The sequence below is a fragment of the Chiloscyllium plagiosum genome, chromosome 34, assembly GCF_004010195.1.
Source record: "Chiloscyllium plagiosum isolate BGI_BamShark_2017 chromosome 34, ASM401019v2, whole genome shotgun sequence".
NCBI classification, from domain to species: domain Eukaryota; kingdom Metazoa; phylum Chordata; class Chondrichthyes; order Orectolobiformes; family Hemiscylliidae; genus Chiloscyllium; species Chiloscyllium plagiosum.
In genome coordinates, this window is record NC_057743.1 from 27,921,375 (window position 1) to 27,936,921 (window position 15,547).

Here is a 15,547-nt window from a genome sequence, read left to right on the forward strand (position 1 = left end):
GCTGCCCATACCTTCACTCAGGTCCCTTAATAACCAAGGAAATTCCAAGGAAACAGACACATAATTTCGGTATTTAATAATTGGTCATTCCTTTGCTGTAGCATAGATTTTTTTTTGTCAAACTCTTCAACATGCTGTAAGCAATTGTTACTGATTACAGTTTTATTACACCCAACCACGCTGCATTTTGGTGACTCGTGGTATAATTACACACTAATATATTTGTAATTATGCCATTATTCAAGAAGTGTGAAGTACAGTATTGTCCTATGTTGATTTCATTACAAATACATTCTCGTCTTTAAAGAGAATGACACCACATTCAGCGCCGGGAGCCAATTAACAGAGCCACCTTGGAGAGCTGTCAACACAGCTCATTAGCATTTAATTGATTTGAGACTGCTGGTGCAGACCCATTGGTGTAATGTCAAGCACAAGTCAACTCTGTTGTACTGCAGGAGGAGGAAGAAGTATGAAAAAGGGTGAATGAAATTAAGAGAGAGAGGAGATGGAGGGGAAAGAGGAAGAGCTTTCAAAGTAACAATCAGAAAAGGGGAGAGAGATGGCAAAGAAAAAGGAGGCAGCAAAGTTGAAGGGAGAGGAGAGGCAGTGACAGAAGCAGGGGGAGAACCGAAAGGGTGTGGGGGGAAGACAGTGTCTCCCAGCTGTAAGACAGGTGGGGAGGAGGATAGTGGAGATTAATTATAGAGAATGACGGGTAGGGGAGAATGGAATAAAAGTGAAAGAATCAGAGGAAATGCTGGAGGCTGGTACAATTGCAGTATTTAAAAGGCATCTGGATGGGTATATGAATAGGAAGGGTTTAGAGGGATATGAGCCAAGTGCTGGCAAATGGGACGAGATTAGGTTAGGATATCTTGTCGGCATGGACGGGTTGGACCGAAAGGTCTGTTTCCGTGCTCTATGACTCTAAGTGCAGGAAATGAGAGAAAAAGTGAAGAAGAAGAATGGCTGAAGAGAAGAAAGATAATAAACATTAAGAAGGAGACAGATGGGGATGGTTGATGAGGAAAGAAAGGCTCTAAAGGGAAAGGTTCACATAAACAGTTATATTCATCATTTGATCGGTAGAGCTGACAAATCGCCAAAAGAAGCTTCCAAAACAGAAATGCAGCACTCTTTAACTTGACAAATGTTAAAGAAAGGAATGTCGACATTATGCGGTGTCTAAAACATTTAACCACATCTTCAAAAATTAATAGGTTCTGTCTTTGGTCCAAACAATGAAAAAAACTTGCATTTCTAAGGCACCGTCTTTCATATCCTGAGGCCATGCTTCACAGACAAAGAAGTACGTTGGCATCGTAGTGACTATTGGAATGTCTCAATCATGCCAACAAAACGTACACAGCAAGCTCACACAAATAGCAAATGATGATAGCGAGATAACCCGGTTTATGATTGAGTGACAAATGCATCCAGGGCCACAGGGAGAACTGCCCTATTCTTTTTCAAAATCGCACATGAACTTTTAACTTCCACCTGAAAGGGCACAAGGGACTTTAGTTTAAATCGCATTCAATGAACAAAAAGGCCCTCTGACCATTCAGCCCTCTCTCATTGCCACACTGGAATTTGTCCTATACCCACAAATTCCAGCCTCACGCAACAGCACTGTCTCTCAGCTGAGCATGCAGTATACCTTTAAGAGGCATGTGAACTGTCTCTGATTTCCCACAATCCTCAGGAGAAGCACACTACCACAGTGCCTGCTTTATGTTTGTTCTGCTAAAGTTATGTTTTAATAATAAATTGTTCATTTTTGTTTAAGTTCTAAATACAAGATCTATTATTTGTGAAGTTTGGTTGAGAACAGATGGGCAATTTTGAGGGTCTTTGAATGTTTTAATTTCACTGCATTGCAAATCCAGTGACAGTGAGACTGACTTAGCTTAGCCTGTTTTCCCTGTGTTATAACACTATTCTAAGCTGACAGGGAAGACTGTCCTCCCACAAAGACCATCCTTAGAAAGGGAGATCCAATTTAAGTCTCATCTTTTTTAGAGTCATAGAGATGTACAGCACGGAAACAGACCCTTCGGTCCAACTTGTCCATGCCGACCAGATATCCCAAACGAATCTAGTTCCCATTTACCAGCACTTGGCCCATATCCCTCCAAACCCTTCCTATTCATATACCCATTCAAATGCCTTTTAAAATGTTGCAATTGTACTAGCCTCCACCACTTCCTCTGGCAGCTCATTCCGTAAACGCGCCACCCTCTGAGTGAAAAAGGTTGCCCCTTTGGTCTCTTTTATATCTTTCCCCTCTCACCCTAAACCTATGCCCTCTAGTTCTGGACTCCCTGATCCCAGGGAAAAGACTTTGCCTATTTACTCTATCCATGCCCCCCATAATTTTGTAAACTTCTCTAAGGTCACCGCTCAGCCTCTGACGCTCCAGGGAAAACAACCCCAGCCTATTCAACCTATCCCTATAGCTCAAATCCTCCAACCCTGACAACATCCTTGTAAATATTTTCTGAACCCTTTCAAGCTTCACAACATCTTTCCGATAGGAGACCAGAATTGCACGCAATATTCCAACAGTGGCCTAACCAATGTCCTGTACAGCTGCAACATGACCTCCCAACTCCTGTACTCAATACTCTGACCAATAAAGGAAGGCATACCAAACACTGTCTTCACTATCCTATCTACCTGTGACTCCACTGTCAAGGAGCTATGAATCTGCACTCCCAGGTCTCTTTGTTCAGCAAAACTCCCCATTAAGTGTACAAGTCCTGCTAAGATTTGCTTTCCCAAAATGCAGCACCCCATATTTATCTGAATTAAACTCCATCTGTCACTTCTCAACCCACTGGCCCATCTGGTCAAGATCCTGTTGTAATCTAGGTAACCTTCTACGCTGTCCACTACACCTCCAATTTCGGTGTCATCTGCAAAATTATTGCATGGAATTTGTTTAGCTAGCTAGAAACAATATAGAGGGTACATTTAAACATATTGTGCAATTCGGCTCAAGAATAGCTTTAAAACGCATGCTATTTAGTCATCATGTTGCTTATCTAAAGGTTAAACATATTACTCAGCCTAAGAGCAAGCTTCAATATTTTCATGCCACAGATTAATGCCATCACTTACACATTAAATAGCCATTTGAAACCAACATTAGTAAAGTCTACATTGCTCTACATAATTCTTGTGGCTGAAAGATCCCATGAAGTCATCACAAACAGAATTATTCTCAAGCCATGGCCAACATCCAGTGCTTAACCAAGACTGACAAAACTCAGTCGATGCTCATTAGAGTTCTGAAGAAAGCTCCTTGCCCTGAAATGTAACTCTGTTTCTCTTCACAGATATCTCCAAACCTGCTTAGTTTCCCTGACGCTTTTGGTTTTTATTTCAGATTTCCAGCATCTGCATTTTTAAAATTAGATCAACCAAACCTCATTGCCATTTGTGGTACCACCATCTCGGCTGCTTTTACCCAATCAGAATTGTCAATGTAACTCAAAGTGAGAAATCCTTCCGCAGGTATGAAGAGCCCACAGGTGGTTCTTGAGCTAGCACTGAGGCTGTCAAGACTGACCAGAGGAGTCTTCCCATTTCTTTTCAACACTTCTAAACAGCCAACTGAAGTTTCATTTTGAACTTGGGAATGGTGAAGATCCAAATTAACCCCCTCAATCAACAGGTTTGATTGTCTCATCTGAATGCCTGACTGGTTGCTATATATTACGGGAATGTAGTGTAATGTTATCCTTTGAGAGACTTACTGAGGAGGATGAGCCCATGATATAACAATTACCAACAGAACAAGGTTCCCACCCCATAAAAGCAAATGACTGCGGATGCTGGAATCTGAAACCAAAAGAGAAAATGCTGGAAAATCTCAGCAGCTCTGGCAGCATCTGTAAGGAGAGAAAAGAGCTGATGCTTCGAGTCTAACTGACCCTTTGTCAAAGCCCCAGGTTTGACAAAGGGTCAGTTAGACTCGAAACATCAGCTCTTTTCTCTCCTTACAGATGCTGCCAGAGCTGCGGAGATTTTCCAGCATTTTCTCATTTGGTTTAAGGTTCCCACCCCAGCCAGTCCACCTTTCATTTGCAGAGTATACACCAATCGTCATACTCTTGCACTGCTGTTTAGAAATTGCCTTTTGAAATATTAAATCCATTGTAAAAGGCCTGAGGAAGCTGTCAGTTCCCACAATGAAGGAGCCTCTGATATCCTTTCACACATTTCCATCTTGTGTCAGTTTATCAGGTTTGTTAAAGTTACTCTATCTCCACCAGGTAGCTCCTCGCTACTTCACACTATTGCTATTGTCAAAGGTTTTCACCTTTCGCCTGATTAGAAGCCCTCCACAGATCTTGCATATTCCCTCTGTCTCTGACCACCTTCCAATCTCTTCACCTTATCAGATATCCAGTGGCTCCAGTTCATCTTTATTGACTGCCCAGATTGTAACAGTTCATTTTGAAAGAAAATTTCTCCTCATCTTCTCTCTGGGTCTTTTGCCAATGACTTGAAATCTGTGTCCTTCGGTTACTGACTTTTCCTAACAACCAAAATTATTTTCTCTTTCCAAACTCTGACAAACCCCTTTCACAATTTTTATCACCTGGACCAAATCTGCCCTTAACTTTCTCTGATCTAAGGAGGACAACCGTAGTTTCTCTAACCTCGCCACATAACTGAGGATCCTCGTCTCTGGTTTCATGATAAAATGGAGGAATTTGACCTATTCTGAAACTTGTCAGGACTTCAAAGACAAATTGAAACAACATGGGCTACATGAAGGTATCTTTTGGATGTAGATTTGCTCGCTGAGCTGGAAGGTTCATTTCCAGATGTTTTGTTACCCTACTAGGTAACATCTTCAGTGGGCCTCAGGCGAAGCAATGCTGAAAATTCCTGCTTTCTATTTATATGTTTGGGTTTCTTTGGGTTGGTGATGCCATTTCCTGTGGTGATGTTATTTCCTGTGGTGAAGTCACTTCCTGTTCCTTTTCTCAGGGGTTGGTAGATGGAGTCTAACCCAATGTGTTTGTTGATAGAGTTCCAATTGGAATGCCATGCTTCTAGGAACATCACCACAGGAAATGACATCACCAACCCAAAGAAACCCAAGCATATAAATAGAAAGCAGGAATTTTCAACATTTCTTCGCCTGACGCCCACTGAAGATGTTACCTAGTAGGGTAACGAAATATCTGGAAATGAACCTTCTAGCTCAGTGAGCAAACCTACATCCAAAATCTCTACCTGAGCTACAAATCTTCTAAATCTTGCTATGAAGGCATCTCTCAAATATAAGTACCTGTACAAATCCAACTGCTTCACTGCTGAGCGTCAGGGCAGGAAATCTAATGCCCTGATCCTGACTTAATGATCTGTGACTCCACCCTCACAGTAATATGGTTTGTTTTAAGTGTCCTCTGAAGGGACTAGAGGTCACCTGTTATATCAAGGTGCTGGAAGTAATGCTACAGGCACTGCAGTGGTTCACAATGTGGGCTTATCCCAGGGCAACCGGGAAGGGGCAATAAACTCACCTCTCCAAGGCAAAGGTCCACTATTTGTAGAGCAGAAATCAGGGATGTGACAAAGTACTCTCTACCTTATCTGGATGAGTACAGCTCCAATGACATTCCATAAGATTGACACCATCCAAGACAAAGCAGCCGGCTTGATTGGCAGCCTATCCACCACCTTCAACACACACTCCCCCCACCACTAGTGTTCAGTGTCCATGGTGTGTGCCTTTAACATGTACAACAGGACCTTCCACACTGCATGACCTTCTACCACCTAAAAGGACAAAGGTATGAAATGGCTGGATAGGCCATCAGCCACAGGCTCTCACTCTCCATCCTGACTTGGACGTATATTGTCATTTCTTCACTATCAATGGATTAAAATCCAGGAACCCTCTTCCTAACCACACTGTGGGTGCACGTGGACAACTATGACCCAAGAGGTCTACTCAACACTACCTTCTCAAGGGCAATTAGGAATAGACAACAAGTCTATCTGGCAACACTCATATCCCAACGATGACTAAAATGATAGGAATATGGAGATAGGGTGGGACCTTACTGAACAATGCAGCAGGCTTGAGAGACAGTAAGGCCCATAACTGCTCTTATTTATTAAGCTGTTATGATCTGGGAGTTCTGAGGAGACCGAATTAACAGATAAGTCAGAGGAGAAAGATAAATGTTCCTAAATGAGAAGACATAATTAGTTTGCTCAGTAGGTGTTTAATCTTGAGCTATTCTCTTTAGTATCAGGATCAATATTTGAGCAAGGGGAATATCAGTGATCTTGGCTACATAACAAAATGCTGATCAGAAATTAAGTTGTTACTTTAAACTGTTCATGGCTAAGCAGGATAGTTAATTATAATGCCCCACCAAGGGATATCACTTCGGTACCTTCACTTCAATTAACTTCTTCCACATCCTCAGAACCTGCTGACTCTTGCATGTCTCCTAATCAGAGAACCGAAACACGAGGGTAAGTTGGTGGTGGAGAGCACCTTAAGAATTACCTGCAGCTAATCCACAGAAGGACAAAGGGTAGGACCTGCATCTCTGCACTGGGGAAAACCTTTGAAAGAAATGGCCTTGTGTTGAGCTGCCTCTTTCATAAAATAAGCCTCTGTTTAAGAATAATTTTTGTTTCTTGCATTCATTGCATTAAACAAAACTATTGCCAAAAAGAATTTTATTCTTATTTGTTAGCCTCAGTCTCAGCATCAAGTGCTTCTGAGATAATCAGGTCTTTCTGCTTTTGGTTCTCGTTAATGAAGTGTCGTTCTTCATTTGCAGAAGAATATTTTTAGAAAATTATAGAATAACACCACACCAATAGGCCACAGGCTTATCATAGCTTTCTGAAAGAGCTTTCTGATTAGTTTCAATCGCCCTCCCTGTTCCGTTATTGCCCTGCATTTTCAAATATTGATCAAAATCCCTTTCAATAATTAATTTAGAATCTGCTTCCATCATCCTTTCAGTCAATGCATTCCAGATCAGCACACCCTCATCTCTCCCCTCAGGCTTTATTCTTCCATGCGCCGCACCCTCTCGTTTCACTTACACAACAACCCCGCTAGTAAAATAAATTAGCTCCCAAATTACAAACTGCTTTGATGGGGTCACATCAAGTCCACAATAACAGCCCAGTAACAGATTAGTCCATATGCTGGTCTGTCCGAGAGTTTACGCTGTATACAAGCCTCGTCCCACCTAGTTGAAACCTATCAGATTTTTTGAGGGGGTTGAGAGGTAGATGCGGACAGATGGTTTCCCCTTGTGAGAGAATCTACCATCAGAGGGCATCATCTCAATGTAAGGAGTTGCCCATTAAAACAGAGATAAGGAGTTTTTTTCTCTCTTTGAGAGGGTAGTAAATCTATGAAATTCTTTATCATAGATGATTATCAAGGCTAGGTCAAAGCTGAAATGGACAGATTTCTATTAAGAAAACCAAGGACCATGGAGAAAAGGCAGGAAAACGGAGTTGAGGATTATCAGAGAAGCCATGATCTCATTGAATGATGAAACAGAATCGATGGGCCAAATAGTCTACTTCTGATACTGCACCATATGGTTTTAGCTACGTCATTAACCTCTTCTTTTCCTCTCTCTATTGCAACATAGGATTTCAGAACAAGATTAGGCCATTTGGCCCTACTGCGTCATTTGATAAGACTATTATGGAATGCCTACAGTGTGGAAACAGGCCATTCAGCCCATCAAGTTCACACTGACCCTAATACAAGCAGCACGCCCAGACACACCCTCTATCCTATCCGTGTAACCCTGTATTTACCATAGCCATGCGCATCCCTGGACACTATGGGCCAATGTAGCACAGCCAATCCACCTGACCTGCACATCTTTGGACTGTGGGAAGAAACCAGAGCACCCAGAGGAAACCCACACGGACACAGGGAGAATGTACAAACTCCACACAGACAGTCGCCTGAAGCTGGAATCGAACTCAGGTTCTTGGTGCTATAAGGCAGCAGTGCTAACCACTGAGCCACCATGCCACACAAATCATGTTGGATTTGGTTGTGGTCTCAACAGAAGTTGCTTGTCTGTCCCTGCCAAGCCCGCCATCCCCAACAGCTCCCACAGCCTTTCTCTCACTTATGTACCATATTTATCCAACTCTGCTCTGAAAAATGCAATGACCAAGTCTCCATTCATTTATAGGGAAGAGAATTGGACAAACTGACAACCCTCAGAAAAGCATGTTTCCCTCATTTCCCTCATTAAAAGGGACATTTAATTTTAAACAAAATGCCCTGATTCTCCTCTCACCCACAAGGGGGAAACATCCTTTCAGCGTCTGCCATATTAAGTCCCCTCAGGATCTTGCACGTTTCAATAAGACCACCTCTTCTAAACTCCAGTGGGTTCAGGCCCAGCCAGTCCCATCTTCCCTCATTGGTTCACAAACTCATCCCAGAAGCTGTTTGAACATTACTGAATTAAATCATGTGATTTATTTGAAGAAAAGCCAAGAAGAAGTGTGGGTTATTTGCTGTTTACTGGAAAAGCAAATAATCTTGGAAAAGGAGATAACCCAAAGCTTTCAAAACAAACCTGAAGAGAAATTCTAGGATCTATGCTGCCATCGCCTAGCAACAGCTTCTGGACTTCTAGTTTCTGGTTTGCCACAGACTTGGGGGCTATTGACAGGAAGAAAGTGGCAGGAAGGAAGCATATCCCTCTCTCTCAGTGAGTAAACAATAACCCATAAAATAAAATCAACTGAAGAGATAGCTCAATGAAATATTTTCTGTGAATCAGAAGAAGTTCCAACAACATGTATCTCTGATTTCTTTATGAGCTTTGAAAGCCAAAGTGTTAACTCAACTGAAAGTTCTGTGTCTAACTGATCTTCTGCCCAAACTGTGGATCTTCCATCACTCTGCAGCTGACAGCAACTAGATTTCATCAACAGTCAATTGGAGGAGCTAAGAGGGGCCAACTCATGCTCATCTTTTTGTTTCGATTCTTGATCCACAAGGGTGTTGTCAGTTTTTCCCACCCATAATACCTCTACAGAGCTGTGTCCTGTATATGAATGTATGTGTAATAGCATTAAGGGGATATGGTTTAATTTTACTTGGTAACTTAGTGGGTAATCAGCTTTGCCACTTATCTAAAGAATAAGTTTGTTTTGAATAAACACGTTATTTCTTATTTTATAGAAAAAGCTTGGTGAAAGTCTTTTTTTGTTTGAGATAACAGTAAGAAAAAGAAGCAAATGGACCATCTTGATGATTAAGTGAAACATTTCCATGCTGGCTTGCGGAGTAATGGAGATTGATTACCAGCACATTCTTCCTGTCAGAGTCAATTTAACATTCTCTGAATGGCTTCTATTGCAGTTAAACCCTTTTTCAAATAAGGAGATCAAAATTGTACACAGTACTCTTGATGTGATTCCCTCCAAGGTCCTGGACAGCTGTAACACCTTCCTATTGTTATATTCCATTCCCCTTGCAATAAATGTTAACAGTCCATTTGTCTTCCTAATAACTTGCTGCATCTACACACTAACCTTTTGTCATTGATGTAGCAGGACACCCAGATCCCTCTACACCTCTGCAATGTCTCTCAATTTGAATAGTGTGTAGCCTTTCTATTCTTCCTGCCAAATATTTGTTCTCTCATGCCCTTACCTAATTTTCCCTTAAATGTACCTACGTATCTTTGTGACAAGTTCTTGAATAAGGAAGCTTCTCCTGAATTCCCCATTATGTCTGTGACCTCTGGCTTTTCAATCTTCTACAAGTGGAAACATTTTAACGAGGAAGAAGTTTGACAGGGTAAAACAAAGGTTGAAGGTTACTAATTGCAAATTGGACTTCTGTCGTCAGAGTTGAAATCATGTTTTCCTTATCTCACTACTCAACCGGACTAAGGAGGACCAGCCTACTGAGTCCAGAGCCTGGTCATTATATTGTACTCTAAACTCTGTCCAACATTCCAACAATGCTGCCTCCCAACATTAGCTTCACCTTGTCCATATCCTACCTCCCCCAATGTCATCTACTGTGTCCATTGCACCCGATGTGGTCTCCTCTACATCAGGTGGCACAGGACGCCAACTTGAGGATCATTTCAGAGAACATCGCTGGGACACCCGCACCAAACAATCCCATTGACCCGTGGCTGAACATTTCAACTCCCCCTCTGACTCCGCCAAGGACATGCAGGCCCTGGGCCTCCTCCATCGCCAAACCCTAACCACCCGATGCCTGGAGGAAGAACAACTCATCTTCCACCTTGGAACACTGCAACCACACGGGATTAATGTGGATTTCACCAGTTTCCTCATTTCCTCTCTCCCCACATTACCCCAGTCCCAAGCCTCCAACTCAGCACCACCATCTTGACCAGTCTATCATCTTTCCCATCTATCTACTACACCCTCCTCTCCGACCTATCACTTTCTCCCTCACCTTCATCTACCTATCGCTACCTTCCCCCTCAGTTCCACCCCTCTCCCATTTATCTCTCAGCCCCCTGGCCCACAAGCCTCAATCCTGATGGAGGGCTTCAGTCCAAACGTCGATTCTCCTGCTTCTTGGATGCTGCCTGATCGGCTATGCTTTTCCAACACTACACCCTCGCCCCCAATATCCTAAGTTGCACACCATCTCTTCTTGTCTGTGCACGCTGACATATATTAGCTCCCAGGCAGTCAATGTCTCAATTTTACAACGGTCATCTTATTTTATCATCACTCTATGACAATCAACCCTCCCTATCTTTATATTTTCCTCCAGTCCTGTAACTGTCTAAGACCACCACACTCCTATTCTAGCCTCTTAAGTACCAGGATTTCAATTGCTTACCACTGCAGACTGATTCCTGAGCACTGAGCTCTACAGGTTTCTTCCTAAACGTCTCCCCATCTCCATCTTTCAGGCGGCATTTCAAACCAACAGCCTCACCAAGCCTTAGGCTCACCTGTCAGAATATCTACATATGGGGCTCAGTGTCAAACTTTGTCGGATCTACTCCCCGGTAAAGCATTTTGTGATTTTATTTTACATTAAAGATGCTGCAGAAATGCAGCTTGTTGTTGCTGAGCTGGATTGAAATGCAGAGGGTGAGAGATTTTGTTCCCATTTCTTCTTATGTAATTTTCAATTTTCTGAGCACGTTATTTCATGACACATTTGGAGTATCTCCCAACTGTGATAACCAGGCTTTTTTCACTAAATCTGCTGAAGGATAAGCCCTAGATTATGGTTCTGCAGAATGATTACACAGAGTAGTCGCTGCCTCTGCTTACCGAATAGGAGGGAGCAAACTGACTGTCGCCCTTCTGATGGGCACTTTGAAACAAATAAAGAATATTTTGTCATCATCTTTCATATCCTTTTAGGAATCTCATGAACGTTTGGCTGCTGCAGTATCGTTATGGTGACCCTTTCCCCCATTCACAATTCTTTTTATTATTAAATTTCTTGATTTGCAATACTCCCCAGTGAAAGCTATGACTCATTGCGTGGCATTCTCACCACAAGGCTGTAGCTCCCAGTCCCATTCCAGAGTTGAGCACTACGGTTTAGGCTGCCTCTCAGGTACAGTACTGAGGGAGTGCTGCACTGTTGAAGGCCCTTTCTGTCAGACATGATGTTAAATTGAAGCTCCTTTGATTCTCTCAGGATCAACGTTATTTTTACTCTTTATTCTTTGATGGGTTGTGGCCATCACTGGTAAGGTTATTGGCCCTTCCTAATTGCTCCTTAAACCAAGTCACTTCCTGGGTCATTATTGAGAGCAGTTAAGAGTCAACCACATCGCTGTGGGTCAGGAGTCACATGTAGGCATTAGTGAACCATATGGGCTTTTATGAAAATCTGGAATGGTTGCCATGGCCTAGTTATATCTTGCTGATATAAGAACTCAATTTAAATTCCACTGGATGACACTTTGGAATACTGTGTGCAGTTCTGGTCACTCTGCTACTGGAAAAGTCTTATTTATTTGGAAAGGGTGCAGAAGAGATTTATCAGGAAGTTACTGGTAATGGAGGGTTTGAGTTATAAGGAGAGGCTGCATTGGCTGACACGTTTTTCACTGGAGTATAGGAGGTTGAAGGGTGACTGTATAGAGTCATTATAAAATCATGTGGGGCATAGAAAAGGTGAACAGCAAAGGTGTTTTCCTTATGGTCGGAGAGTTCAAAACCAGATGGCACAGTTTTAAGGTGAGAGGAGAAAGTTTTAAATGAGACAGACGGACAACCTTTTCACACAGAGGGTGGTTTATATGTGGAATGAGCTGCCAGAGGACATGGTAGATGCATGTATGGTTAAAACATTGAAAAGACATTTGGACAGGTACACAAATGGGAAAGGTTTAGAAGGATATGGGCCAAACACAGGCAAATGGGACTAATTTAGTTTTGGAAACCGGGTTGGCATGGATGAATTGAACTGAAGGAATTGTTTCCATGCTGTGTGACTCTATGACTTTTAGAGTAGTCCAGAAATATACCCACTACACTATAATCTTGCCAGAATGGCACTAATTTGCAGAAAGTTAGGGGAGTTCTCCCATGGTATTTCTTGATCAACACCACTAAAACAGATGAGTCAGTCATTTATCCCCACAATATGCTGGTTATGGGAAGGATCTGTTTCTGTGCTTCAGAGGAGCCCTTTATCCTGTAGCAACTCACTAAACTTTTGACAACTGATCTTCAGTGGCTCAGCGGTTAGCACTGCTTCCAGGGACCTGGGTTCTATTCCACCCTTGGACTGTCTGTGTAGTGGTTGCATATTCTCCCTGTGTCTGTGTGGGTTTCCTCCAGGTACTCCAGTTTCCTCCCACAGTCCAAAGTTGTGCAGGTTAGGTAGACTGGCCATGCTAAATTGCTTATAGTGTGCAGGGATGTGTAGGTTGGGTGGATCAGCCATGGTTAATGCAGGGTTACAGGGATGGGGGTAGAGGATCTGGGTCTGGGTGGGATCCTCTTCGGGGGGGTTTGGTGTGGACTCAATGGGCCAAATGGCCTCTTTCCACACTGGATGGATTCTATCATGGCCTGAATTCCACAGTCTTTACCACCAAGGTCAGAAGCAGCAATGGGAACAAGATATCCTGCAGGTTGCCATCCCAGATACGGATCTGTTTGACTTGGATTTACAATCAACATGGCTAGTCCAACCTCCGAGCACTCCCCACCACACAGCACAGAGCGAGCGGAGAGTCTAAAACAGTTCCTGAGGAAGGCCCACTATCATCCCATGGCTCCCAGGGCTGACTGACTCATACTGCCTCACCCACATCTTGAGAATGAATATTTAAACGTCACTGAGCCATGTATGAGCTGCGATGACTCTGTACCCCTCTATATACAGTTATAGAGTCATAGAGATGTACAGCATGGAAACAGACCTTTCGGTCTAACCCGTCCATTCTGACCAGATATCCCAACCTAATCTAGTCCCATTTGCCAGCACTTGGCCGATATCTCTCTCAACCCTTCCTATTCATATACTCATCCAAATGCTTCTTAAATATTGTAATTGTACCAGCCTCCACCACTTCCGCTGGCAGCTCATTCCATACACGCACCACCCTCTGTGTGAAAAAGCTGCCCTTTAGACCCCATTTATATCTTTCCCCTCTCACCCTAAACCTATGCCCTCTAGTTCTGGATTCCCTCACCCCAGGGAAAAAAAAACGTTGTCTATTTATCCTATCCATGCCCCTCATGATTTTATAAACCTCAATGAGATCACTCCTCAGCCTCCGACGCTCCAGGGAAAACAGCCCCAGCCTATTCAGCCTCTCCCTATAGTTCAAACCGTCCAACCCTGGCAACACCCTTGTAAATCTTTTCTGAACCCTTTCAAGTTTCACAACTTCCTTCCACGAGGAGGGAGACTAGAATTGCACACAATATTCCAACAGGGGCCTCTGCAGCAATGCGAGTCTGTAGCTTTATTGCCTCTCATTTTAATTTTGCTCATTTTATTTTGAAAGGTTGTTACATTGCAGAGCTTCACTGGCCTCATGAGTTATAAAATGCCACCAGAGGACAAATCACACGTGTCTATGCAATTTCTGTCTATGAATAATTAAACTTGTAATTAGAGACTCTTATTAGCAGGATGCTCTGAACACTGTATAAACCCGTAGTGTGTCAGACCCTCGACTCCACATCAGTTCCTCAACTCCCAACTCGCACCCCACCCTCCTCCTGCCCTGCCTCAAACATGCTGATCCCCAAAATTAATCTGGGGTGCTTTCTCACACTCTCTGTCCCAAATATCAGCTGGATTATAGACCCAGTGCATCAGCTGGTTACCACTGTTCGTGAAAAACTGGTCGTCCAACATGATGCTGTCTGTGGGATCTTGCTGTGTGCAAAATGGCCACCATGTTGCCAAAATGACAACAGCGAATTTGAAAGTGAATGAGTTAACTACAAATTGATGTTGGAATGCTCTGAGGATTTGCTAGGTGCCATATGAATGCAAGTTGCCAATGACATTGTGAGGGTGCAGCACTTGCTGCTTTAACTGGAGCTTGTGCCAATACTTACTTTTGGCTTTCTCATTTTTCCTGGATGGTCGCCACCTGATACAGGTCTTGTGTTCATCCAGATAGTAGAATCGAACCAGACCCTTCGAGCTTCCTCTCAGCTTCACCATCTGGGTCCCGGACTGCATCAAACTCATACATCGTTCCACTGCAGAGAGACAGGGAGAGAGTAAGAGAGAGAGAAAACATCAATGAACAGGGCACCTGCTGAACTCTGCTGCACTGTAAGCAGCCCTCCCTAACCAAATGTCACATCGAACCATTGAACACAGGCTAGTTGGTCTACCATACCTCCACCAGGTCATTGTCAATGATTTCAAAATGAAAGTCTCATAGAGTCATAGAGATGTACAGCATGGAAACAGACCCTTCGGTCCAACCCGTCCATGCCGACCAGATATTTCAACACAATCTAGTCCCACCTGTCAGCACCCGGCCCATATCCCTCCAAACCCTTCCTATTCATATACCCACCCAGATGCCTTTTAAATGTTGCAATTGTACCTCTGGCAGCTCATTCCATACATGTACCACCCTCTGTGTGAAAATGTTGCCCCTTAAGTTTCTTTTATATCTTTCCCCTCTCACCCTAAACCTATGCCCTCTAGTTCTGGACTCCCTGACCCCAAGGAAAAGACTTTGCCTATTTATCCTATCCATGCCCCTCATAATTTGGTAAATCTCTCCAAAGTTTGTGAGAAGGTTTGTAGCTCGGGTGCTCGTTGTTGTGGTTCTGTTCGCCGAGCTGGGAATTTGTGTTGCAGACGTTTCGTCCCCTGTCTAGGTGACATCCTCAGTGCTTGGGAGCCTCCTGTGAAGCGCTTCTGTGAGCTTTCCTCCAGCATTTGTGATTTATATCTGCCGCTTCCGGTTGTCAGTTCCAGCTAGCCACACCAACTAGCCACGAAACAACACAACCAGCTATCCTTAGTAGCCACACACACAGATGACAAGCAACATGA

General features: G+C 43.2%; 1 protein-coding gene across 4 annotated transcripts in view; it reads right to left on the reverse strand.

The window, feature by feature from the left end:
- plch2a (phospholipase C, eta 2a) overlaps nt 1–15,547 on the reverse strand; it is a 154,621-nt gene that overhangs the window by 125,444 nt on the left and 13,630 nt on the right. For all 4 annotated transcript variants that reach the window (XM_043676012.1, XM_043676013.1, XM_043676011.1 and 1 more), the window contains exon 2: nt 14,587–14,733. In XM_043676012.1, coding sequence (XP_043531947.1) covers nt 14,587–14,733 — 147 coding nt within the window. The remainder of the gene's footprint in view (nt 1–14,586; nt 14,734–15,547) is intronic.